Raw genomic sequence first — 27,225 nt, 5'->3', positions numbered from 1 at the left:
GAACATAAACATTTTGCATAGAAACAAGGAAACCCTGTGTCACCAGTTTCACCAACTTGTAATGTGACTTTTTGCAGGTATCGGTTCAGAGGAAGTTCAGCCCTTCAGCATGAGCCTCGAGGCAGAGATGATGTTGGAGCAGCTGAAGGAGCAACACCTTCAGGAAACGGAGGATTTGCAAAACCAGCTGGAAAGCAAGGTTAGTGTAGTAGTTTTATATTTCATTGGATGGCATTTTGCTCATTCATATATTAATATATTCATATTAATTTGATTAATTCCTCTACATTCTTTTCTTTATCACCACAGATCACTGAGTTTGATGAGATGGTAGGACAGCAGAGGGCGACCCATGAGGACCAGAAGGCTGCCTTAGCCCTCCAGTACCAGCAGGAGATGCAGGCTTTGAGGGAGGAGATGGCCAGCGTTCAGAGCCATGAACAGGAGCTCCAGAGCCAGGTAGAGCAGGCGGAGCTGGAGCGGACGTGTCTGGAGCAGAAGCAGGCTGAGGAGAGGGAAGAGCTGGAGAATCTGCAAGAGGAGGAAGTAGGAACTTTCAGACAACAACTGCTGGAGGCCCACACCTTCGTCGCAGACCTGGAGGAGCAGCTGAAGACCCTCGCAGCCCAGCAGACGGAGACGGATGGAAACCTTGTCAACGAGATGGACGAGCTGAGGAAACAACACGCCATTGAGATTAAGAAACTGGGTGAAGAGCATGTAAAGCTTTCTGAAGCCAGACTGGAAGAGGAGAGGAAGAAACTGCAGGAAGAAGAGGCTGAGTTGGAGCAGAGATTGTTAGATGATTGCGAAAGGGAGAAAGAGCTGCTGCAACAAAGCCATGAGGATGAACTGAAGGCCAGACTAGAGGAAGCAAAGATGAGGTTTGAGGGAGAGCGTGACGAGATTGTGCAGAGGCTGACGGAGCAGTGGCAGAAAGAGAGGGCTCAGCTGGATGAGCAGAATAATGAGTCTCTGCAGGAGGTGCTGGAGGAAGAGATGATGAGACTTGTCAGGGAACAGGAGGAGAAGGAGGGCAAGCTCAGGGAGGAATGGGAGCATGAACGAGCCCGGCTTCGGGAGCTTCACGAGGACGCTCTGCTCGATCGAATACTGCAAGAAAGGCTGCAGGTACAAGAGAAGTTTGAGCAGAGGGAGAAGAAGCTGAAGGAGGAGTGGGAGAGGGAGAGACTGCAACTGGAGGAGGATTACGAAGGGATGCTCCAGGAGAGGCTGAATGAAGAGAGGGTGAAGCTTGAGACTGAGAAAGAGGAGGAGGAGGAGAGACTAGAAGGCTTAATGGCAGAGGAAAGGGATCGTCTAGAGGAGAGCCACAGAGAGGCCATGAAGGAGCTGACGGTCAAGCACACTGGAGAGAGGGAGGCTCTCGGCAGCATGTTGGACAAACTACGAGATGACGTCACTCAGGAGAGGTGAGATATTCAGTTTTTGAGAGATCTTTAATTGTGTTAATATCACAGTAACTTCTTTATCAATAAAACTTGCTTTGTTCTTAGGGGTGCTTTCACAAGCCATAGTCCGTTTGACTAGTCCCAATCACAATGAAATTGATCATTTTGTTTTGTTTTCTATTTAGTCTGGTTCGGTTTCACTGTGCACAAATTAAAGCAGACCAAATTTAAAAATAATTTGCTGAGGAGCGTGTACAAAGGAGCAAATTTATCTTTTTCATCTCGAGAGCTGCCACTTCTATGCAAGGAATCGCCGACTTTGATATATTGCTGATATATATTCAACGTTTTTTCATTTTGACTCTGCACTGATCTACTGTGCGCACAAATCCCTTCTCCCCCAGTTTCTCTCGAATTGCTTTAAAAACGTCAGTATTTTTGTGGAATTTGTTTAGCATATTCTGTATGTTGTCTTTGGTCAAGATGTCAAGCAAACATCGGACTTCTGCAGAAGTCCAGGTCCGTTCTTTCCCACTCATGTTAACCTGTCATTTACCTGTGTCTGTCTCAACAAATTCACAGGCAGCCTTTGTTTTGGTCCGCACCAGAGTACGATTACTGCGTTCACAACTGCCCAAACGAACCACACCAGAGTTTGATTAAAACGGACTAAATGTTGGCTTGTAAAAGTGCCCTAACATGCATCATTTTCCGATGACCTACCGGTAATATGATTAAAAAAAAGTTATTTTAGTTTGGTTAGTTGTTTTAACTTGTACTATTAAGAGTTCAAAACAGTTGCTGTAACAATCATTACATAACCGTGTACAGGAGGGAGATCGAGATCAGCTTCACCCAGAGAATCAAGGAAGTGGAAAGTCGTTTCTCAGGTGATCAAGAATCTGCTGCAGAGCGTTTTCAGGCTGATGTTCAGAAACTCGAACAGCACTACCAAAGTGAGCTGACGGCTCTTTCTGAAAGGCAGAAGCTCCACTGGGAGTCACGGATGCAGGAGGTCCTGGAGAACGCCGAGGAACAAAGAAGACTGATTGAGGAGGCCATAGAGCAAGAAAAAGAGAGCTTGGATCAAGAGTGGACAAAAGAACGACAAGAGCTAGAAAGTTTACATAAAGAGGAAATGGAAGAACTTGTGATTAAAAACCAGCAACTGCAAAACGAGCTGGATGACTTCATCAGTTCGGCTCAGACTAAAGAGATAGCGCTGAGCAAGCAGCTGAATAACCTCCACACCCGGCTTCAAGGGAGCCTGGAAACCAAAGACGAGCTTCTAGCTCAGTGTGAGAAGAAGGCACTAGAGACGGAGCTCCTGCTGAATCAAACAGTGGAAGATTTTAAGCAGGAGAGGGAAGAACTTCTGAGCCGCCAGTCAGAACTTGAGGCAAAATACAACGAGATGCTTTCCATCTCTGAGAGGCAGATTACTGAGAGGATCGAACTGTTGACCGAGCGCGATGATTTGAAGATGAAGATCGAGGAGCTGGAGAGGCTGCTTCAACAGGCAGCTGTGGACTTTGAGCTCGAGAGGAAGGAGCTGCAGGAACATGCGTCCATGCTTGAGGAAAAGTTAGGAGATAATCTAGAGAACGACAGAGAAGAGCTTATAGCAGAAAGAGAAGTGCTTAAAAACAGAATTAAAGAGCTGGAGATGATATTCAATCAGGTTTTGTCTTCTGCAGAAAAGGCTAAGGAAGAAGAAATGGAAGAATCAAATGAAATAAACACTTTAATGGAGGAAGAATGTGTTTCATGTTGTGCACATCCTGAAATCTCTTTCAATGATGCTATTCTTGCCGACCCCTCTAATCAAGAACTAGATGGTTCGACACCATTTCTGGTTGAACAAGATGTAGAGACTTTATCTGAGGACCCTGATGCAGTGGATGGAGGTCCTGAAAACACAAAAAATGTTGATAAAGAATATGATGAAAAGGTATCTTCCACCAGCGATGATCGAGGAGACAACACGCCGGAAGTAAATCTAGTTGTTGCTTTCCCAGAAGATGACAAAATTGAAGAATCAAACCCAGAGGAAGTTGAAGGCGACCCCAAAGTAGGTTGTTGTTCTGCAGAAATTGGACATGAAGACTCTGAATCCACATCCTGTGATGACCACAACCAAGATTCCACAGATCACGATGGAAATGAGTCAACCGTTGAATCCCAAAGCGAAGCCGTTTCCCCAGAGAGGCCGTGTGAAGCGGTCTCATCCCCTGAGGCGTCTGAAGGTGTAGATGAAGATGATGAGAATAAAGTAGCTCTTGAATCATGTGAGGAGGAGAACAAACCTCAAGATTTGGTCAATGAGCGCTCTTCCCATGAAGATGAGACATGTCATGAGGCTGCGGTTGATCCCGTAGCGCTTGAGGAGACAGGTGACCCAGATGAACTCTCTCTGGTGGATGCTGAGGTTAGGTGTTTACCAAATAACTCTCACGACCGTAGACAGGAAGTTGAACTTGTTTCAGACTCCGACTGTGAACGTTTAACCACACAAATAAAGGATGAAGATGCTGAATGTTCTCTCCTTAAACTACAAGCTTTGTATACCACTGCCATGGACGAGAACATCCTCCTACATGAGAAGATTTCTCTGCTTCAACAGAAGACAGAAATACTAGAGAATCTTCTGGCTCATAACACTGAAAAGATCAACACTGGTCACCAGATACTGGAGGAAAACTATAGCCTCAAAGTTAAAGTGCTGCTTTTAATGGAGCACGTCAAAGAGCTGGAGGTAAAAGCCTTAAAGATGACCGATGTTCAGATTAGATATGAAGATTGCATGTGTGAAAACGCCAAACTGAAGGAACAAAACGGTGAGCTTGAAAAGAGAGTTTGGAGCTTTGAAAGCCGGAAGAATGTTTCCCATGATTTCCAAGATCAGCCGATTGCTCTGGAGGACGAGATCGACAGGATGAGAGAAGAGAACGGAAAGCTCTCCGAGTTGTTGGGTGAATTTGAGAGGCAGGATGAGGTTCTCTCAGACGCTGGACAATCAGAGGAGTCTCTCCTGGATGAAGTTCAGGCCGTGACCGATCTGGAAGACAGCTGTGAGGAGTTTGAGAAGCAGAACACCGAACTTCGCAGAGCCATCACAGAGCTACAGGACAAGTCGCAGTCATTAAATGAAACGACACAGGCTCATAGGTAACGTGGAGAACAACTAGGATCCCGTACCTCCGTGTCTCCTGTGGCTTCCCGTTGTCCCATCCCGGTGGTGCTTTGATTTTTAAGAGCGCTCTTCCTCTTGTTCCTAAGCACAACGTTGTTCTGTTTATCCTACCCGTGATTAGGTTCCTAAACTCTTTGTGTGGTGCAACAGATCTTGAACACTTGTGCTGCTTTGATCCCTGTAGATCACCAGTGGAATAGCAAAAGAAAAATGTATGATCAAAGTGTGTAAATCGCAGAATCTTGCTGTTTTTAATGTGGTTTTGTCCGTCTACAGATCTGAGGCCAGTCGTCTCGCTGAAGAAAACGTCGTCCTCAGGAAAAAGATCGCAGCGTTGAAGGAAGAGGACTTGAAAGAGGTCCAGGAAGAGTTGGTGTAAGAAACACCTTTTTTATTTAAACATATATTTAATACTGACCTCTGTTCATTTTTGTTTTGTCATGTAAACTGACTTTTTCTTCTAATGTTTTGATTTTAGACAAACACTGGAGCACTTACAAAAAGGGAAGATAACGGCTCAAAAGGCAGAAGAGAATTTCGAGAAACAGGTACTGAAGTGACTATTAAAACAAGAGTGTACAGCCCCGCTAGCAGCTCCGTGAGGCGGTACTTAAGCACAGCAATGACATGCTAACACGCTCACAACAACAGTGATAACATGCTGATGTTAAGCAAGTATAATGTTTACCATCTCAGTTTAGCGTGATACATGCTAACATTTGCTCACTAAGCACTCAATTGGCCTCATTCACAAACAAGTCTGTGCTTAAACCGTGCGTATGAATGTTTTGCGCACAAATCGGGGATTCATTAATATTTTCTTACCTGAATTTGTTCGAACAAATTTAGAATTGCCTCAGACCACGCGTACGCACAAATGATGAAGGCCCAGCCAGCTGTCTTAATGTAAACGCACACCTTTTAACTAAACGTATCTCATATTAATACGGCATTCATTAAAAAAGGCTTTAATAGACAACAGTATTTAAAACCGTTCATTTACTAATGCGTTGGTCAAATGTATTAAGTAACTATGAAATCAATTCCCTTTCATCCTCATCAATTATTGTCATAATTAGAATATAAACTATATATTTCAAAGCTTCTATTGAGGTTTTTGAATAAAGCTTCAAATCTGTTGTCATATTTTATGATGCCTTCACCCTAAAAAAATATATTACCTCTGATGTCATCACTTTCACCCTCATTTATTGGACATATCTGAGTCACTGACAGATCAGGTTGTCCTCCTCCACCTATTTCCTTCTTTTTCTTCTGGTCTGTCATTATTATTTTAACTTTAATATGAAACCATTTCTTTACCTTTACGCCTGTCTATTTAGAATGATTCTGATTCACGAAGACAATTAATTCCTCCTTCATTCAGAAGCCGTTAACAAGATGTATTATCTCTTCTGCAGATGTCAGAGCTGCGTGTGCAGAGCCAACAACTGGAGGATGAGAACGGGCTGCTGTCAGAGAAAAATACCCAAAACATTTCTGACGTGGAGAATCTCCGCCAGCAGCTGGCAGAGCTGATAAAGGAGAACGAGAGGAGGGAGGTGTCCGCCGCTGATGAGAAAAACAAGGTAAACAGAGTTTTATGACCGACTGGTCGTCGTCGTCGTCATGGTGTCGTGTCGGTCGTAGCGGGTAGTTAATCGGTGGCTGTTTTGTGTTAGCTGGCAGCTTGTGTGTCTGCTCTGGAGGCAGAGCTGACCAAAGCTCTGGAGGACGCTGCACAGCTGGAGCAGAGGAATACCCAGCTGTCACTGCAGCTCTCTGGCCTCAGAGAGAAGGTGAGCAGGGACACTCTGATGGGGGCAATAAAGCGTGACACACAGAAAGTGATAAAGCATCAACACCACCTACTCTTACCATGAAATGACTCCGACAATCTAAGTGAATATTTTCACCTTCAATGACAAGTATAAAAGAAAATAAATATTTTCTGTCCTTAAGGTCACTGTGATCTGCTGAGATATTGTGGCGTGGAGCTTTAGCAGTGAAGGTGCACATAAAGGATTGTTTAATTACAACTGTAGTTGTCTTCTGGTTCTCAGGCGGTCAAAGTGGACTCTATGGAGAGTCAGCTCAGCAGCCTGGTAGAGGAGCGGAAGAGCGCGGATAAGGAGACTCAGGGCCTCTGCAGCCAGCTCGCCAAAGCTCATGAGAGGGTAAGAGTCCGCTGTGACCCTCAGAATCATCTCTATCAATCACTTGCTGTTTTATTTCAAAGCATTTTACAGTAGCATCCATAGTAATTAAACAGATTTGTGACTGGTGTACTCCTGGAACAAGTTAAACCAAATCCGTTCCTTTCTCCACTGTAGGTGAAGACAGTGGATGAAACTCTTCAAGCTGTGAACCATCAAAGTGCTCGTCTCAAGTCAGACCAACGTGTTTTGCAGCAGGAGAGGGATTCCCTCAAACGTGAAGTTTCCGTGCTACACAAGCAGCTGCAAAATGTCAACGATAAAGTACGATTATTTTTTTTAATGTTTTTGATTATGTGATGTTTGAAGATGTTCAAATGTGAGACAAGGTAGTAGAATTTTGCACATTTTGTCAGTAGATTTGACCTTTTACTTTTTTGTTCATCACAGAACCACGTTTTGGAGATGGCCTTGCACTCGAGTGGTCTCCAGAGTCAGAGCAAGAAGCTGTACAGAGATAAGATGTCTCGGCTGGTGGACCAGGGGCAGCAGCTGCTGAGGCAGGAAAACGACCGGCTTCAGGCTGAAGTACGCAACGTCAAAGGAGACCTGGTGCAGTCCAGAGAAAAGGTGAGCTGAGGACCAGCTATTTTAGTCTTAGTCTTAGTCTTGTGCGTTACAGTAGCACAATTGTCAGGATTGAGGTGTGAGACAAGAACGGCAGAGACTGACTGAGCACCGCCGCCGTGCGAAAATGATTTTGGTAGTTTTTATGTTTTTAAACATTTTAGTCTTGTTTTTGTTTTTTTCTCGTCAATGATGTTGCATGTTTGATATCGTCACCGTTCGTGTTTAATGACATCGGTGCCTCCTCGTCATCGTCTCGTCTCAGTCATGAAAAAAAAAGGTTGTTGACAAACATATTTCGTCATAGTTTTCGTTAACAAAATTAACACTGCTGAGGACTACAGCAAACTGTTATGAACGTATAATTGTTCCATTTTCTCACTCTGTCACTAATCTATGAGCCCTTTATTTTTATGTGTGCAGGTGCGTCAGCTTGATGCTGCCGTCCTGTCCCTGAAGCAGCACAAACAACAAAGTCCGTCCTCGTCCCTGGTGAAGGCCTTGGAACAGGAGAACTCCTCTCTGAAGCAGGAGCTCGAGGCACAAAAGGAGCTCACCAAGGTAAACTGCATAACCAGACAACCTTTGTTGCTTTTTTTTTCTCAAAACATGTTTGTAATGTGGTTTAAATTCTCATTACATGTGCTTTGTGTGTTTCAGGGCTGTGAAGCAGGACAAGGACTCGCAGAGCTGGAAGGCCTTCAGCAAGAAAATGAAGCACTCAGGGCCCAGATGGCTCGACTCTCCACACAGCTGCTAGAGGTACCAACTTCTCTCTTATTCTTCTACTGCTTTTTAAGGTATTGATTTGTGGTATTTAATTAATGGGTTAATTTAATGGGTATTTAATATATAGAGAGCTTGTGCTTTGTTTTTTTTCTGCTAATGTTGACTATTTCTGGCTGCAACCTTTATACTAGTTATCATAGTTTTTAAATTTAATTATTTTTTATTTTTTATTTAGTCTTTCATTTTGGTTTTCATTTCAGTTTAGTTTTAGGAGTGCATTAGTAGATTTATTTTTATTTTGAGGAATTGACTAGTTTTTAGAGTTGTAACGGTTAATCGATTAGTTGTCAACTATTTAATTAATTAATTATTTTTTCACCATTTCCTGATATTTTATAGACAACGAAATAAACAACTAATCAATTAATCAAGAAAATAATCGACCAGTTAATTGACAATGAAAATAATTGTTAGTTGCAGCCCTAATAGTTTGACTTTAGTTTTTATTTAGTTTTAGTGTTAGCTTTTGGTTTTATTTTAAGTATTATGAGAAAAGCCTCGATTTACAGTAGTTCAAAAGGTAGGATGAAAGAATGTATGACCTCAAATAGGAATACGTGAAGAAGTCGAACAGAACAAGACACAGTGGTATACTAGCAACCACAGTGCAAATAGAGGAAGAAAACAAAACTGATATTACCCACTATTCAATTTTATTTTAGTTTGTGTTGCTTTGTTCATTTTAGTTTTTGAAAACTGATGTTTTTATTTTTATTTTAGTTATTTTTTCACTGCTAGTTTTAGTTTTCGTTAACTATAATACTTACTCTTACTTATTTCTCTACTTTGTCCAGACATTTCAGGCTCAGTTGGTCGGACTCCTGCCTCCATCCCCTCACAGGATGCCCCGGGGACAACATCGTGGTGAAGAGCCAGACAACATGCAGGTACAGTACAACCTGAACCTTCCCTCATAGCAGACTCGGGCAAATACATATATGAAAATACAAAAGCTGCTTGTCTACATTCAATTCTAGTAGGCTTGCAAATTAAATAATCACTCACAGGATGAACAAGTTAATCCTTTTCAAACTACATTTTTCCTGAGTCTGCTTTGAAATTTTACAAAAAACCTGAACAAGCAGATTAGTACCTGAACATTTAGTGCCATTGCATTATTGCACGGTTTGGTTTTTACATTCATCTACTGCCATTTTTCTCTCACTGTCATTATTTTCTTTTGTCACATTACAGCCTTATGGAGGACGGAACCTGCCAATATAAAAATAAATGAATAAACAAATAAATTACTTAATAAATATATAAATATGTCATTAAATGTAGCAAAAATAATACTAAAAATAAATGTAGCCATTAATTAATTGATAAAATGTGACATAAATTGATATTTCTGTTTTAATTTGCTTCTTTATTTTTTTATGTTTGTAGTAATTCCCTTATTTTTTACTCTTCTGTTTAATCTTCCCTTTTCCACATTTATTTATGTATTTTTTTATTAATTTTTTAATTTATTAATTTATTTTTGGAAATATATATATAAGGGGTGAAATGCAAAGGGAAATTGTGCATAATTAAATGAATAAATAAATGCATAAATTAATACATTTAAAAATAAATACATGAATAAATAAAAGGGAACATTAAACAGAAGAGTAAATAAGGGAATTATTACAAATATAAATATAGAAGCAAATTAAAACAAATATCAATTCATGTCACATTTTATCAATTTATGTTTTTTTTAATATTATTTTTGCTACATTTAATGACAATTATTTATTGAGTCATTTATTTGTGATTTTGGCAGGTTCCATCCTCCATAATAGCCATCTGTTGTTAATGGCTATAAGATGGGAATTATGAACTACTATCTCATGTTGGAACTGTTTTGGGATATAATGGGAGTTAAATGTAAACACACTCTCACTTTGGTGTAGGAAGTGAGACCACTCAAATGAATCACTCAATTCAGGTGCTGAAAATGTATTTTACATTTTTCTTTAATTTGGCAGGAAATTCAAAGAAAAGCAATACATCAGTAAAATGTTCAGCATCAAAGTGAATATTAATAATAAGTTGATTTTAAAGTGTCTCAAACACCTGAGCTGAGTGTCATTTAGTTGTGATAATCCTCATTTATTTTTATTTTCCATTATTACCTTTATGTTTGAACGCTGGGTTTGCAGTGCTCCTTGCTTTGGTGCTTGTCACAGATCATCTCCTGCAGCGTCTGTCTGTCTGTCTGTCTGTCTGTCTGTCTTCACCTCCTCACTGTATGTCGTCTGTGTCGTATTTACCTTTTGGGTTCGGTGTTTAGCCTGTGGTGCCTGTCTGTTTCTGATCTCACCGTCTTTATTTAATTTTCCATCTGGGGACTGAAGTCGCTGCAGTGGTGTGATCATGTGTGATCATGTGGGTGTGGTCCTGGTGGCTGTTTTTCCATTTGTCATATTACACAAACCTCCGTCTCACCAACTACATAGACGTAGTTTGTCCAGGTTTATCTGTAAATGGTGTCATCCATAGTAGTATAGTGCACTTTAATAGCATTTGACTTTTTGTTATGTCATTTTTATGTGCAGCATGATATTACTAGTTATCACCAGGTTATCAAAAAAGATTTATTTATTTTTTCTCCATCATTTCACTTAAAACTCTTATGTTAATTTTGCACTTAAAGATACACTTAAAATTATATAACACTTCATTTTTCAAGTATTTAATTCACACAGGAGTTTACGGAAATAGGCTATACCTTGTGGTTATCTCATATAGACTATTTATTTATTGAACTACCAGGAAACCTGCTATATTGTGATGGATATTGCTATCGAGATATGAAATGACTTCTATCATGATAGAAGATTTTGGCCTTATCGCCCAGCGGCCATAAAAACCAGTGTGAAGGCGTGTTAACTGAGCCCTGTGTAGGTGTTTAGGTTTAGAGTAGAGGGTGGAGCCGTGGTGAAGTGTACCTGCCTTCTCTCTCCAGGGGGCGATGCCGGAGCAGCGGGCGGCTCACGCAGACAGCTACCGGCGGATCGGTGGATTGTAACGCCAGCGTCTTTCCCTGCTCTTCACTTTTTAGCCTCTGCTCTTCTTTCCTCCGTCCTGCTCTTCTTCTGGAGCCTAAATCTGACTGTGACGCATGGCGCCGTCCTTTCTGCATCCTTATAGGAGATTGTGAACAAATGTGGTGCCTGGTTCAAAAGGCATGAATGTGTAATTGTATTTCCCTGCTGCTAGGTGGCAGGAAAACACAGAAAAGGCTCCTGAGGTTTTTCCCAATGGGATTTTGATCAAAATTGACATTGAAATTGTAAAGTTTCACATGTCCAATTTAACACCTACAAACACAGAGTTGTTTCTTGACAGACTTTTATAATCCTTTTGTGCATTAAAAATAGTTTGAATACAGGGAATCTTTTTAACGCCGGGTGTATTTTCTGGGAATGATCTGTTATTGTTATCATTGTTTGAGACAGGGTATATATATATATATATATATATATATGTATGTATATATATATATATATATATATATATATATATATACATCCTCAGAGGCTGAATCTTGTGCGACAGCTTGCCTTATGATCATCGGGGAGTGTTAAGTTGAGGCAAGGTCACTGCCTAACAGCCTTCTGAGCCTTTTCCAACAATCAAGCAGCCTGTAATTGTCAGGTGACATTACTGTCTGTGTCCAGTATGAGATTTCTTAACGACGGTACTGAGTTTTCACTGTTTGTCTTCTGTTGTTTATGCCTGTATTTCTTATTTGACACTACACATAGTTGAATGTTTCTTCAAGCTACCTGTTATGTTGTGTTTGTGTGTGTTGCTGTTTCTGTTGCTGCTGCTGCTGCACAACCAAAGTGAATCGCATCTTTCTGGGTTATGTTTAACTGTTCAAACACGTCACACAACTTTGAATGTTTATCTGGTATTTATTATTAGAAAACCAAATCATTGTTTGTCCCCAGTAGTGATCTATTATCTGTGTCTTTTTTGAGTATTTCTTTATTTTTGCACCAAATATATTATATTTGTTTTATTATTTTGTTATTTATTTGATTAGAAATCATGTTAGGATTTTATTTATTTATGCATTAAATTATTTTTGTAGAGGTATCTGGAATACATGGCATAATTTTATACCTATTTATATTTTATTTATTTTTTTCTAGTGCGTTGTCCTCTCCTTTTTAGAAATGTACCAGAAATGATTTAATGCTGAAATGAAGATAAAATAAAGCTTCTAGCTCATTAGACTGTGGTCTGAATGTGATTTTTCTCAGTTTACACCAGCTCAAAAGGAATGAAAATTAAAATGTCATCATCACATTTGCAGCAGTTTGTTGACATCCCTCACTGTCTTCTCCCCAGGATGAAAGGGAAAGGAAGATGAAGAATATGGAGGAGCGAATGAGGGAAATTGAGCTGTCGCTGCGTAACGTCAAACTGCTGCTCAAAGAGAAGGTCGCTCAGCTGAAAGACCAGGTCAGTTCAAAAAACTCAAAACATTTTGGTCATGGATGTGTGATACTTTAATAAGGACCCATAACAAACATGAACTCAATAAATAGTTCCATCTATTAAAACTGCATAGGTGGTATTGGTTGTTTTGACTGGATTCGCCCAGGAGCCCAATACATAGGTATAAAAAAGTTTGGTTTAAAAAGCACTAATTAAAACAGAAACTGAAAACAATGATATGAAGTCATTAAGAACAAATTGATTGACAAAGTCATGAAAAATTGTAATGATGAATGAATAAAGCACCTGTGACATGACAAAAAGTAGACCTCTGGGGTCTGCGGGGACCCCAGGTGGTAATATTATGGTTAAATATAGTTATTAAAGAAATGTTAGCAAGATACTGTATGTACTGAGTGGGACATTTTATAATATTTTATTATTATTATATAAAATAAACCATGTAACGATAGTTTCTAAATTACTGCAGACATATAGATTGGAAGGCAATCCAGGCACTTCAAAATATTAAAACAAGTGGCAAACGAGGAAGAAAATATATTAAAAAGCGGTATAAAATATGAATATAAAAATATTTATTATAGTGGCTAAATAATTAATAAAGCCAACATGTTTCGACCACTGTAGGTCTTTGTCAGGGCAGACATACTGTATCTTTGGCCTTTCTGTGCTGCAGTTTCTTTGCGGCCAACATACAGTATGCGTCAATGGCCGGACAATTTTTTTATACGGGCTCTTGTAGCCTACATCGAATGAGATTAACTATGGTATTATCATCTACTTTCTCTTGATTTTTCTAGCTGCACAAGAACGGCAAATCAGACGTGTTGATCACAGGCCTGTATGAGGAGAACAACCAGCTGCTGATAGCTCTGGAGGCGACTGAGCAGCGGAAGAAAATCGCAGAAAAGAAGAATTACCTACTGGAAGAGAAGATCTCCAGCATGAACAAGATAGTGCGTGACCTAAACCCCTCGGCCCTTCCCGCACTGCCATACCACTATAAATGTACATAATATATCAACTAAAACACCTACAGATACTCTGGACATTAACCTGCCATGCCAAATGCGTGTCTAAAGTCAACCGTAAAGTGCACTGTTTATTTACACAAAGGTCTTTTAAAATGTGCTTTTCATTGCTTGAACCGTTATGCAATAGATGCAGCCAAATGCACAAGAAAAGGCCTTTCTGTTGCATGTCCTCTGGCGTGTTTTATCTAATATTACACTGTTTAATATGCAGTATTTTTATTATTTTTTCTAAGCTTATGTTGGACCTATGAAGAACCAAATGTGAGGTTTGACGGTAAAGAAAACGAGCTATTTTACAGTAATTTATCATGTTTAAATATGTTTTTAAAGCAGTAACTGTTACTAGTAAATGAGTAAATATTTTACCATGACACTATATTTCTCTTTTGAGAAAGAAAAGCAATACCTAAGTGCACTTTTTTTATACAAGTGTTCTTTTGTCTATGTTGTCAGAGAGATTAATTGTGTTAATCTGTCTCGCCTTTGCTCCTGGAGCTCTTATGTAAAGATGCAACAAACCTGTCAGTAGTAAAATCATGTCAACAGAACAGTCAAATAATGTCGTGACCTTTTCAATGTGTTTGTTTTCATGTAACTCTACCTGAAGTCACACAAGTGAATGTCCAGTGGCAACACGCGCTATTTAATTAAAATCCTATGAACTGTTGCAATATGTAAAGTTTCCTATGTAAAGCTGTGCCATTATGAATGTTTTAGACTCAAATGAAGGATCTTATTGTCTTTATAATGAAGCACTAAAGATGAAAACACAGTCATGTGTTGTGTTGCAGGTATAAATAAAATACATGAATCATGTCTGCTTTGATTTCCTTCTGGATTAATTTTTGTTGTTTCCATTTTCTCTTACTTTATTTATTATAATTTTTTTAAATATAATTTATAATGTGTATTTACAGCTATAGTTACTATTTTGTTACTACATTTCAGAAGTAGAAATTGTACTTTTTACTACATTACATTTGCTTTTTACACCCAGCTCCAACTTGATCATCTACAACATTAAAGTTCTGTTTACATTTAAATACTTGAACAATAATGATGTAAAAATATTTATTATTGCCAATATTTCTATTTTATGTTACTTTATACTTCTGCTCCACTACATTTCAAAAGTAAAGATTTTACTTTTTATTCCACTACATTTTTCACTGTATTATTTAAGTACCATCCACAACGTTAAAGTTCTGTTTACATTAACAAAAATTATAAATGACAAAAAAAAAGAATATATATATATATATATATATATATATATATATATATATTATATATATATATATATATATATATATTATATATATATATATATTATATATATATATAATAAATGCATGAACAATTATGATGTAAATATGTGTAATGATGTAAAAAAATAATTTACATCAATAACAATAAATAAATACAATACAAAAACACAGTACTATATATGTATATATATATTGATGCTTCTATTAGATTCTGTTTCAAATATTTATGTTCTTTTACTTATGTGACATTTTCAGGATTCAGGATTTTTACTCATTAACTTTTTTTTCAGTGTGGTATTACCACTTTTGCTCAGAGGGTCAATTTCTAAGAAGGAATGAATTTAGAGTCAAAACATATGAACATATGTGTCACTTTAAAATATATAGTATAAGTAGAATTAAGTATATTTTTCAATGTGATATTGCCAATTTGACTACTTTTTTCACTTTTGCAAAACTATTTATCTTTTAAGTGCAAAGGTTGGATCTCATATTCTCATTTTAGAGTTAAAACACATGAACATATGTGTCACTTTATGTGTCATGTCTATGAATGAGCTCAGTTGTCAGCAGTATATCAGTGTGTGAGCTCGGTGGGCAGGACCAGAGGACTGTTCACAGTAACCGATCCCAGAGACAGAGAGGAGGACCAGCGGTGGGAGTGGAGCTCAGCTCAGAGTTACTGGACCTCTGGAGGAAAACACTCATCCAGTAGAGCAGCTCAGGTTAGCTGCTGGCTAACTTAGCTGCTGGTTAATCTAACGCTGTAAAACATGTTCACCTCTCCGCGGGTCGGTTCCAGAGAGAGATGACTGATGACTGATGACGGTAGTTGTTGATGTTTCCACCGAGCAGCCTTGAGTTGAGTTATGCTCTCACGAAAGAAAAGTAAAAACGAAGCGTCGAAACCAGCCGAGGTCCACGGGAAGTATGTGAAGAAGGAAACGTCTCCGCTCCTCAGAAGTAAGAGCAACAAGTCAGCCTAGAGTTAGCCTGCGAGCTCAGAGCTCAGAGTTAGCATCAGTTAGCTCAGAGTTAGCATCAGTTAGCTCAGGGTTAGCATCAGTTAGCCAAGTTAGCTCAGAGTTAGCCAAGTTAGCTCAGAGTTAGCATCAGTTAGCCAAGTTAGCTCAGAGTTAGCCAAGTTAGCTCAGAGTTAGCCAAGTTAGCTCAGAGTTAGCATCAGTTAGCCAAGTTAGCTCAGAGTTAGCCAAGTTAGCTCAGAGTTAGCCAAGTTAGCTCAGAGTTAGCCAAGTTAGCTCAGAGTTAGCCAAGTTAGCTCAGAGTTAGCATCAGTTAGCTCAGGGTTAGCATCAGTTAGCCAAGTTAGCTCAGAGTTAGCATCAGTTAGCTCAGAGTTAGCATCAGTTAGCCAAGTTAGCTCAGAGTTAGCATCAGTTAGCCAAGTTAGCTCAGAGTTAGCCAAGTTAGCTCAGAGTTAGCTCAAAGTTAGCATCAGTTAACATCAGTTAGCCTGCTAGCTCAGAGTTAGCATCAGTTAGCCTTAACTTTACAGTAACTTTACTGCCAATAAGTAGCATGTTATTAATAACAAACAGGCTGGAGTGAATGTGTGGAAACATAATAACACTTTAATGTGTTTAATAATCTTGTAAACAACTTTTTAATCGCGTTTTTGTACACTGTAAACAAATGCTCATCAAATCATCATCATCTAGCTGCATTAACGTCAGCTGAAGTGTCAGAGGAGAGTTGAGAGTTAACAGTCACTACTCACACTGACAGCAAGAATACAAAACTACTAACTGAAAGAAGTATTTGGCTTCTTATTTACTTTATTTGTAACTGTTTCCTGACGCTATACTGAGCGGAGTGGTTCACTAAAAGTCAGATTTGTTGCTAGTTATCTTATATTCGTCCACTGGTAGTAGTTAAATGAATGTTGTCATCTGTTGCTGACTTGTTAAATTGTCCTCTGATGTTAAATAGACTGTAACTAAAGAAAAAGTGCCTTTTAACTGACATGTAATTTATGTTATATCGTTAGTGGCTTACCCATTAGTATTAGTACTTTGTACTTCTAAGCAGTGGTGGAAAGTTCTTATGCAGACATAGCATGCTTTTTATCTGTTCAAAATGTACCTTAAAGGGAGATTTGTCAAGTATTTAATACTCTTATTAACATGAGAGTGGGCAAATATGTTTGTTTTATGCAAAAGTGTGTATATATTTATTATTGGAAATTAATTAACAACACAAACAATGACGAATATTGTCCAGAAACCCTCACAGGTACTGCATTTAGCATAATAAATATGCTCAAATCATAACATGTCAAACTGCAGCCCAACAGGCAACAACAGCTGTCAGTGTGTCAGTGTGCTGACTTGACTATGACTTGCCCCAAACTGCATGTGATTATCATAAAGTGGGCATGTCTGTAAAGGGGAGACTATTTTCATTCACATATCTTGAGGTCAGAGGTCAAGGGACCCCTTTGAAAATGGCCATGTCAGTTTTTCCTCACCAAAATTTGGCGCAAGTTTGGAGCGTAATTTATCCTCTTTCGCGACACAATAGTATAACATGGTTGGTACCAATGGATTCCTTAGGTTTTGTAGTTTCATATGACACCAGTATCGTCACTTTAGCTCTAATACTAGCTTTAAAACTGTGCCCGCTACAACCTAAAAAATACAAGTTGCTTTAATGTGTGAAAGAAAGTAGTGGTGTTAAAACAAATTTGCATTAGCGCATTATTTTCATGTTAACTTTGACATCCCTATTATATAGACGTTTTAATATTGTTCAAGTTGGAGCTAATTTTAATTACTTTATCGTATGTACTGTTGAGTAGTTAAACCTTCACTATAACAATAAATTATATTATATTACATCGTTTATTTTATATGTTAAAATTTTATGTGCAAGTACCTTCAAACTGTAAATACACTTATTCAAGTACTAACTTGTATCTTACATTCCTTCACAGCCTATTGGAACTCCTACTGTGTTATTGTATTGACTGATATTGATGTTTACCTTGTTTACCTGGTTACAGATCTTATGCCCTCATTCATCCGTCATGGACCCACTATTCCACGACGCACAGAGGTCCCTCTGCCAGATATGGGGCCCTCTGCCTACCCTGTGGCGCCCACCCGGGAGCCTGTGGTGTCCCGCAACAAGAGTTTTCTCCGCGCCCCCGTGCAGAGGCCTCCTCACGAGGTGGCCCGCAGAGAGAGCCACCGAATGTCAGCACCTCCATACCTGCCTCGCAGTCTGGGAGACCTGCCCCACGAGTACGGCGGCTCCTCACAGTCCTTCCTCACAGACGTGAGCCCCATGTCTGAGAACGGAGACGCTGCCCGGTATTACTACCCCTCTGAACCTTACTTTGACAACCAGCAGCAGCAGCAGCAGCAGCAGCAGCAGCAGCAGCAGCAGCAGCACCAACAACACCAACAACACCAACAACACCAACAACACCAACAACACCAACAACAACACCAGCAGCAGCAGCAGCAGCAGCAGCAGCAGCAGCAGCAGCAGCGCCAGCCCAGGAGGGTCCCGGACCGCTTTCCTGAGGACTATAGATACTATGAGCACAATGAACACAACTTCCAAAGAGTTCCACGACAACACACTCCCCCAGCTCCAAGCAGACCCCCTTCAGGTAAACATGAAATGTGTTTTGACACTCACGTTTTACAGCATTGGTTTAGATATTTCTTATTTTATAGGAAAGTAAACAAGGGGCATTGACAAGAAAATTAAAGCAAAGAAAGAGCTCAAAATGTGACAAAAATCAGGAATTGCATTCTTGACTGTACACGTGGTTTTGGAAAGAACATGGCAGGCAGTCATAGTCTCTTGAGGGACTTAAACAGCATGGCTTTTTTTGCCAAGTTCTGAGACATGAAAGTGGAGCAGTCGTGTTTGAGGATGAGTGAAATCACACCAGCAAATCTGAAACTTTTCAGATGTGTCTTTTGGGCAAAATGTCGAGAAAACATTGCCAACTTTGGGCTTCCAAGAAAACGTTAGAAGCTGTATGATTGCTGTTTTGAAATGTCAAAGTATTATGGATTGGTTTTGGACCATACATAGGCCACTGTGAAAGGAATGCAAGCCCTTTGGTTGTCACTGAAGAGCTCAAAAGAGCAATTACATTTTTCCTGAGGGATTAAATATTTTTTAAATGACTGCTCTACATTGTAAACATTAGTATGATGCAAGTGTGTAATTTCCATGAGATTAAATATTTAAGGGGTCGCAGGAATTTTCCAACCCGACTCCAAACGATAGAGAACCTTTTATTATGTGGCTGACTTGTCAGCGTTGTGTATATGGTTTAGTATTATGTCAGGCCCGCCTATCGCATATCACAGAGCCTTGTTTGGAGTGAAGTTAAACAAGCATTAGGGGCTCTGCATTTTTCACCTCTATGTTTGCTGAATCTCTCTGTCAGCAAACTAGCAATTTGCAGACCGCCCCCAGTCAAATGTCTGCTTCAGACTGCTGACTTATGAATCATCTGTGTACGTAGGTACTGTTTGCTTTATAGTTAGACTGCACATGTAAGGTTAATGCCCTGAGTGGTAAGCAGAGTTGTTTTGAAGGAGTCACAATCAGCTGGCGGTTCCTTTTTTAACAGGAACGGCACTGTAAAAATTTCAATTTTCACAAAAAATGGCACAAGGGAAGTAAGATGCGGTTTGAAATTATACCATATATTGTTGTAGGGCTGAACAATTTAGAAAAAATATGTAATTGCGATTATTTTGGCTGATATTGCAATTGCGAAATTAGAGGAAACAATAATTTTTACATCATTATTCTCATTTTCATTGAAAAACATGATTTTTGAAGGGATCTGTAGCAAACAAAAATATTTTCTCATGTCTGTAAAATATGATGTGTTGGCCAGGAAATCTCTGCCGAATGACACGATTTAATTTAAAATGTTATTTGACACACATTTCGCCTTTAACAAATATTGCGCTTCCTATATTGCGATTGCGATAAAATTGTGCAGCCCTAATTTGTTGGGCTTTTTATATTTATTTTTCAATTAGAAAATCTGGCAATTTACTAGTGTTTATTTCGAGTAGAAATGGGGGAACATTGGCTGATAATCAATGTAAAAAATATTGGTAAAACTGTATTATTAACACCATTTGACAATGTGTAGTTTTACCATTTGATGGTCTTTTTTTATTGATCACACATAATCACCCTGATCATTTATCACATATGATTAGCATCTCATTTGTCTTCTCTTCCTCATTTTCCTTTTACTTTCTATTACCGGAAACATTTTTAAAAAATGTGCTCATTGCAAAAGTACACTAGTTTCTGGAAACAGCAGAAATGACTTCAACTTTTGGATGCAGGGAAACCAAACATTTTACACTGATCTGGTCCTGTCTTCAGAAAAACAAATCTGGGTATTTTCCAGGAAAACGAGTTGGTTCAGATTTAGAATCAGTGAACCATATTAAGAATATTTTATTGTCAAATCTGTTGTTGGTGATTCATACTTTTGGTATTCTCTGACTCTATTTCTATGAGGTGACCTACTTAATTTCTTTAGTACCACTACTGCATCACCAGTTGTACATATCTACTACTCTTGACTGTGTCCCGTGAAATTCCTGTAATGCATTGAGCTTTAGGTCTGCAGTGAGCGTGGCTCTCTGCCATTTTTCTGAGGAAAAGGGCAGAGATGATGATGATGAGGTGGAGGAGGAAGAGGAGGAGTGCATTTCTGCGGAGCGCTCGCACATTCCGTCCCTTCACTCGGCAGCTGGCAAAGAGCTCCGGCTCTGCTGCTGTCACTCTCGTGCAGAATTTATCAGATTGTAGCCGCCATTTTACTCAGATACTTCATTTCGCCGCACATTCTGCAGTGTTTTCAACCCTTTCTGGATTCCTACCAGAGTCGTGATTGCTCTCACTCATCCACACAGCTGTTGGCTCAACATTCCTCGCTGACATAATTCACCAATAAAAGTACAGGACCTGTTGAATGAACGCACTGTGCTGGCTGCTCTTACGGGGAGTGTTTGGGAGTTCAGTGGTTTGTTCTCTTCCGGTGAAAGCTCCAGTGTGTGTGTGTGTCTGGCCATGCAGATATCTCTGCCTTCCTGTCCAAACCTAACAACACTCCCATTTCCTACCATTCATCAAATGATGTCGGTCAGAATAAGATGCTCCGTCACAACAGAGTCAAAGAGATCAAGCACTCCCATCCACAATCACTTCAATACTTGAAGTAGTGATTGCATTCCTCTCTTGTCCTGATCTATGTTCAGTCACATCCGAATGACCTTTTGTAAATGCTCTCCTTTAAACGACATTTTCCCACACATGCTGTTTTTAAGAAAATTCCCCACATATTTTTTCTTTCCCAGCGGCGCTGTTAGCTGGCAGCTGCTCCGCTGCTGTATGTTTGGTCCGACATCTCTCCCTCTCCCTCTAGGTTTCTAAAAAGAAATGTTTGTTTTCCTCAGGCATAGGTCGAATACAGGCCAAGTCCCTCGGGAACCTCTCCAATCTAACGGGAGAGGACATCCCCCTTCCGGGCGGCTGGACCGTTGACTGGACCATCCGTGGCAGGAAGTACTACATCGACCACAACACGAACACTACACACTGGAGCCACCCTCTGGAGAGGGAGGGGCTCCCTCCGGGCTGGGAGAAAGTGGAGTCGGCTGAGTTTGGGGTCTACTACGTGGATCACATCAACAAGAGGGCGCAGTATCGACACCCCTGTGCTCCGAGGTACGTCATCAGAGTGGAAAGAGAAAGCTGTTGTGTTTTTATAAAGCTGCATTTTTCTCACTTCCATTTATTTTGATGTCCTTTGATCCCTTCCTCACAGCCCTTAATGCTCACTGGGTGACCGGGATTATCAGCACAGTCTTTTGAGTTGTGGTTTCACGATCAGGTATAAATACTATATGAACTCTGTCTGTTCCAGTGTGCCCCGCTATGATCAGCCTCCACCGTTACCACCTCCTGTGACCTATCAGCCGCGTCCCGTAGATAGGAACCAGCCCGTGCTGGTGCCAGCTAACCCGTACCACACAGCGGAGATCCCAGACTGGCTGCAGGTGTACGCCCGCGCCCCTCTCAAGTGAGTATTTCCTTAGTTATTCATCATCACTGATTTATCATTTGGTCGATAAAATGGTGAAAAATTCCCACTACAATTTCCTGAAGGCCAACATTAGGTCTTTAAGTTGCTTGTTTTGACAGTAACTCTTGACTGTTTTCGACAATTATTAAACATTTTAAGCTTCACAAAGGTTATATTTATGAGGCCTGTAATTCATACAATAGGCCTTTTTTCACAGCAGACATTTTGACTTGTCATAGAAAAACACAGGTGTTACTAATAACATTAACAATGGCTCCGTTATAGTCACGTGTCCCAGTATGCCATGACAGAGTGACAGTGAGCCAGCAGCATGCACAATACCAGCACTGAAACTGAAGCATTAGTTTTATTATTTACAACTGTGCTTTTATTACTGTGACACCATAAAAACAGTCACTTTGCCCTATACTGTAGTCATGGCAAGCACTACTAGAGACCATCTTGCGATGGGATCACACCAGCTGTGACGCCAAATCGGGCCAGGGATGTAAAGTGTTGGAGGGGCAATGGTCCCTTCCCCAATGCCTGCTTCCAGCGCTCTTGCTCGGACCACACCCATCTTCAAACTCTGCCTTCATTTTGATCTTAACTTCACACCTGTAAAGTTTCGTGACTGCATCTTGAACGGCTGTGACGCTATCGCAGTGACAAAATCTGTCAACAGACTATAAATATAAACCCCTGGCAAAGTATTCTAAACCTCTTCTGTGGAAGTTCCTGCTAAAGTAGGTGTCTCCAGTAATACATTTTAACATGATGAGTCACACGCAGACTCACAAGGTGAAAACATTACCAGCCGCTTACTGTCACATCTGATAAATACACCAGGTATGAGTAACAAACAGTACCCATTGGAGTTTTCATTTTTGGCAAATGCAGGTTTGTTTCTCTCCCAAATGCAAAGCACACTGTGTGTATTCTTAGTCCTTAAACATGTGTTGAATGCATTTCCTACTTCGTAAAACATTTGCAAAATCTTCATTTTTATTGTTGGGAACCTGCTTCCTTCTTTTCCTCCTATTTATTGGAATCTTTCTACCTTTGCCACCAAATTTTGATATGCGTTACCACCTCCTGAAGTCAGTTGAAATGTGTTTTATGGCGTGTGGCAGCATCCTTTTGTTGGTTTTAGGAGTACTACTAGACCGATGTATTGGCCAATATTAACTTATTGCAGAAATATTATGTCATCTAATGAATTAACAAGAAATTGAATAGAAGTCTATGAGAATATGACCCTACTTCTCACTTGAACATTGTAAACATGAGTTTATGGTCTCAATCACTAGTTTCAAGTCTTCTTCAATACAGCATGATGTTCATTCAGTAAATTATGGTCCCATTTAGAGTCAAATAGACCATAAAGCAGGGGATGCTTTAGGGCGCGGCTACCTTGTGATTGACAGGTCGCTACCACGGCGTCGTCCGGTCTGGTCGTAGTTGTCTGTGTTTTAAAATTTGAACCCTTTGACCGTGTGTTTTAATCCATGAAAGTTTATTTTAACATTTTGGTCGCCTAAAAATGTCAGTGTTTGGTTGAACTTAGCTCCACCCTCTTGTGTCAAACTTGAAGCTTCAAAACAACAGTCCACAAACCAGTGGGTGACGTGACAGTGACTACGTCCACTTCTTATATAGTCTATGGTCACAATGGAGAAAAAAAACGAATCTAGGATCCGCATCAAGTGTTTAAAAATATAATTTTTTAAACTACCAAAAATCGACATCAGTCGCGCTATAGTTGGTAGAATGAGAAGTATAAATAATAAAGGCCACCGTTGTCATGCAACACTTCACAAAGTACCATACATATCTTCCCTTTTACATCAGGTATGACCACATCTTGAAGTGGGAGTTGTTCCAGCTGGCAGACTTGGACACATATCAGGGCATGCTGAAGCTGCTCTTCATGAAGGAGTTGGAACACATCGTCAAATCCTACGAGGCGTACCGGCAGGCGCTGCTGATGGAGGTGGAGGCTCGCAAACAGCGGCAGCAGTGGTACGCCCAGCAGCCCAACAAGAACTTCATTGGGAACATGTGATGTGTGTGTGTGCAGCGGGGACGTCTCGCTGCCACACCTCTCTGAGGTTTCCACAGTTTGGGAGCGGTCAGGGTTTCCTTTGAAATCATGATGGACTCTTAATTGCCTCTTTACCAAACACATCTGTGCCTTCGCTTGATCCAAATATATCAGCCAGGAAGTCAAGACGCACATTGGCGGAGGGGCCCAGTCACCCCCTCCCCCCATGTGACACTCAATTTATGAATGACCATGTGACTGAAAAACACTCCAATGAAGAAGAAGAATAATGTGCTACATCTGGGGAGACTGCTTGCGGTGCCGTTTACAGCCACTGCCCTAAAAAACTGAATTGCTGTATGGATTTCTGTTTTTACGACTGAGGAGAACGGAGTCTGAGAAACTACGGATATTTGTTCAAAAACATCCTGAGATTGTGCCTTTTTAATAAAATAAAACGCAGCAGTTTTTTATACACCGGTCATTTTTTTCCCGTGGGAGGAAATGACAGGCAGCTTCTTCTAATTTGTTTCTATATGAAATACTTTTTTTCCTTTTGCTTTGATACCCTCATAAACTGAAACCGCACTCTTTTACATTAAACAAAAAGTGTGCATTTTTCTCTTTTTTTTTATGACATATCCTTTATAAGACAATCCACCAAAACTTTCACAGATATTTAAGTTTTGTTATGAAACACGTCTTTATTTAAAGACCTTTTTGTTGGATGAAGCATCACATTTGATGTTTGAGCATCTCGTGGCTCTTGGCATTACTGTAAGTCAGGAATATTCTTGTGTGTATAATGAAACATAAATAAGCTACTGGAACTTTATAAAACACTTCAGAAGACACACTAAGTTTGCCAAACAAGTGCAATTGAACTTCTCCTTGTTTCGTACTTTTGGGATATTTCTTGCCTTGGTAATGCCTTATTTTTATGGACTGACACGTCTCTTCTGTGGAAGAAGTGCAGGTTCCTGGAAGCAAATTCTATTGATCGCTAATCAATCAGCCTAAGCCATCTTAAGATACTCAGAAATGTTTTTATGCTGGAGGTTTTGGTGCTAGCTTCCAATCAATTCACTCACTAAGGTGAAAAACATGTTTTTTTTTTACATTATTGCTTTACTTAAATCTATTTTCACAGTAAAATAAAGAAATAAAAGTGTTTAATGGGACCTGTTTATGAGAGTGATCACAAATCCAAACATTTCTGAATGTCCTAAAAGGCTGTCTGATGAGGTAACGGTGGAATAGGTTTGTAGAGAACCTCTCTTCACTATGCAAGAAGGTCTCATTATCACATCTTTTCAGAACGGTGTCATCAGTTTGTACATATCTGATTTTATGGATTGCAAATACAGGATATAAGCAATAAAGTCTGCAGTGAAGAAAAATACACTTGTTGTTGCCTCTTGCTGTCTGTTCACTTTCACACTGAGCCTCAAACAGACAATGTTGAGACTTTTCTATTGTGAAACTGAAAAATATTGTTTGAAAACACTTTAGCTACGGAAGAGTATTGGTGCTCGGCAAGGGAAAATAATGAGAGGGGGAAGATTTGTTTTTTTAGTTCGCATTTCGAGAAAGGAAGCCAGGCATAAGAGAAAATAAATCAGAGGACGATTTTTTGCATTTCGAGAATAAGGTAAAAATGTTGAGAATAAAATCGAAACATTTTTTGAGAATAACGTCAAAAAAATAACGAGAATAATGGAAGAACTGTTGAGAATAAAATCGAAATGACGAGAATAAAGCTGAAAAAATGTCCAGAATAAAGCCGAAAAAATTTCAAGAATAATGTCGTAAAAAATGTCCAGAATAAAGTCGATAAAATGTTAAAGTAAAATCAATAAAATGTTGAAATTATAGTTGAAATATCATCTCGAGAATAAAGATGAAATGTAGAGAACAAACGTCTAACTTTTGAGAATAAATCAAACCACTAGCGTTAGAGCATAAACTGAAATTTCAACTTTATTCTCAACATTTCAACTTTATTCTCAAAATGCAACCTAAATAAAAAAATCTTCCTCCTCTCATTTTTTGTCCTTATGCCTGCCCCTTATACTCTTCCATATAAATCTCACCGTAAGTTTTATTTCTTATGTGGAAAAAACATATCAGACAAGTATTTTTATGTCTTAAAAGAAATAACTCAAGTCTAGTTTTCATTAATTTGGTCCAACTTTATTAGTTATTTCCTTGTAACTGAAACTTTGCAATGCGTGTGTGCGGAAACTTAGCAGTGTTGACTTTGTTCATTTGACCTTTCAGGACACTGAGGCTCCCACGATATCCGGAGATGATTTAAGTGTCCACGGGGGCGTCTTCAGGAATGAATTGTTAAATAATATGTTATGATTTTCTCTTTTTCTTTTAACAGATAAAACCTTCAATGTGTAAACGCAACAGAATGTAAACAAATGCTACTTTTCTGACTCATGAATGAACAAACGCGGCCATGAAGAAATGGGATTTCAAAACCTTAAACTGGATTTAGTCGGTTCTTTGTGTGTGTGTGTGAAGGCCTCACTGATGTTGATTATACATTGTGGAAGACTCAAGAAGCCACTTCTGCTGCAGTGCCTTTAAATTTCCAACCCTTGAGGTCAAACCTCAGTATAAACTTGCTAAATATGCATGACAGTGTTCCTGTACTGTTGGTGAGCAGACAGGAAAAAAAACCATCTGAATGCTGCAGCTGAATGTGATGCTTTTACAGAATGATTCTGGGTTATTCAATGAGCTAAAAACAATAACGACAGTTATACAAATGTACGGTAACAGTCTACGAAGCCAAAAACACCAAAAAAGTGCCGTCACCGATACAAGCCGTTTGTTTACAAAGCTGTTTTGGAAAAAAAAAAAAGAAAAGTCGGGGCCTGGCTTCTTTCACTGTACAACAGTTTTTCACAGATGATTCAACTTAAGTGTGTGAAGATGATGAAAGAGATGTGGAATGAGGATCCTTTTTTTTTTTTTTTCACAAAGCGAGGCCTGTCGCCACGCCTAATAACAACTAGCTTTGATTCCTCAGTGGCCACAGAATAGCTACATTCCTCGGATTTGCTCGAACATTCAGGGAGAAACACAACAATGGTTTCGCCCACCACCTCTACATCACAATGAAAAC

The 27,225-nt window shown here is 39.5% G+C and overlaps 2 protein-coding genes across 6 annotated transcripts in view; both read left to right on the top strand.

Annotated features, from left to right (window-relative positions):
* nin (ninein (GSK3B interacting protein)) overlaps positions 1-14,485 on the top strand; it is a 29,030-nt gene extending 14,545 nt beyond the window's left edge. For 2 of the 5 annotated variants that reach the window (XM_074661774.1, XM_074661773.1), the window contains exons 15-28: positions 78-199; positions 310-1,433; positions 4,882-4,980; positions 5,084-5,153; positions 6,027-6,194; positions 6,288-6,404; positions 6,669-6,782; positions 6,939-7,085; positions 7,212-7,391; positions 7,812-7,949; positions 8,049-8,150; positions 8,972-9,064; positions 12,525-12,638; positions 13,436-14,485. In XM_074661774.1, coding sequence (XP_074517875.1) covers positions 78-199; positions 310-1,433; positions 4,882-4,980; positions 5,084-5,153; positions 6,027-6,194; positions 6,288-6,404; positions 6,669-6,782; positions 6,939-7,085; positions 7,212-7,391; positions 7,812-7,949; positions 8,049-8,150; positions 8,972-9,064; positions 12,525-12,638; positions 13,436-13,651 — 2,804 coding nt within the window. In that variant the 3' untranslated portion in view covers positions 13,652-14,485. Of the gene's footprint in view, positions 1-77; positions 200-309; positions 1,434-4,881; positions 4,981-5,083; positions 5,154-6,026; positions 6,195-6,287; positions 6,405-6,668; positions 6,783-6,938; positions 7,086-7,211; positions 7,392-7,811; positions 7,950-8,048; positions 8,151-8,971; positions 9,065-11,130; positions 11,657-11,702; positions 12,408-12,524; positions 12,639-13,435 lie in introns of those variants that run through there. The other 3 variants (XR_012597413.1, XR_012597414.1, XM_074661775.1) reach the window with 3 other exon arrangements.
* A 1,057-nt stretch (positions 14,486-15,542) lies between these two features.
* On the top strand, positions 15,543-25,486 carry sav1 (salvador family WW domain containing protein 1). Its single transcript, XM_074660169.1, has 5 exons — positions 15,543-15,900; positions 17,960-18,574; positions 21,414-21,684; positions 21,884-22,039; positions 23,894-25,486. The coding sequence occupies exons 1-5, from the start codon at positions 15,807-15,809 to the stop codon at positions 24,105-24,107; spliced, it is 1,350 nt and encodes a 449-aa protein (XP_074516270.1). The 5' UTR covers positions 15,543-15,806; the 3' UTR covers positions 24,108-25,486.
* The last annotated feature ends 1,739 nt before the right edge of the window (positions 25,487-27,225 follow it).

The sequence above is a fragment of the Sebastes fasciatus genome, chromosome 15 (genome assembly GCF_043250625.1).
Source record: "Sebastes fasciatus isolate fSebFas1 chromosome 15, fSebFas1.pri, whole genome shotgun sequence".
NCBI lineage: Eukaryota > Metazoa > Chordata > Actinopteri > Perciformes > Sebastidae > Sebastes > Sebastes fasciatus.
Note: the sequence above shows the minus strand (reverse complement) of the source record. Positions and strands in the feature narration are given on the sequence as shown.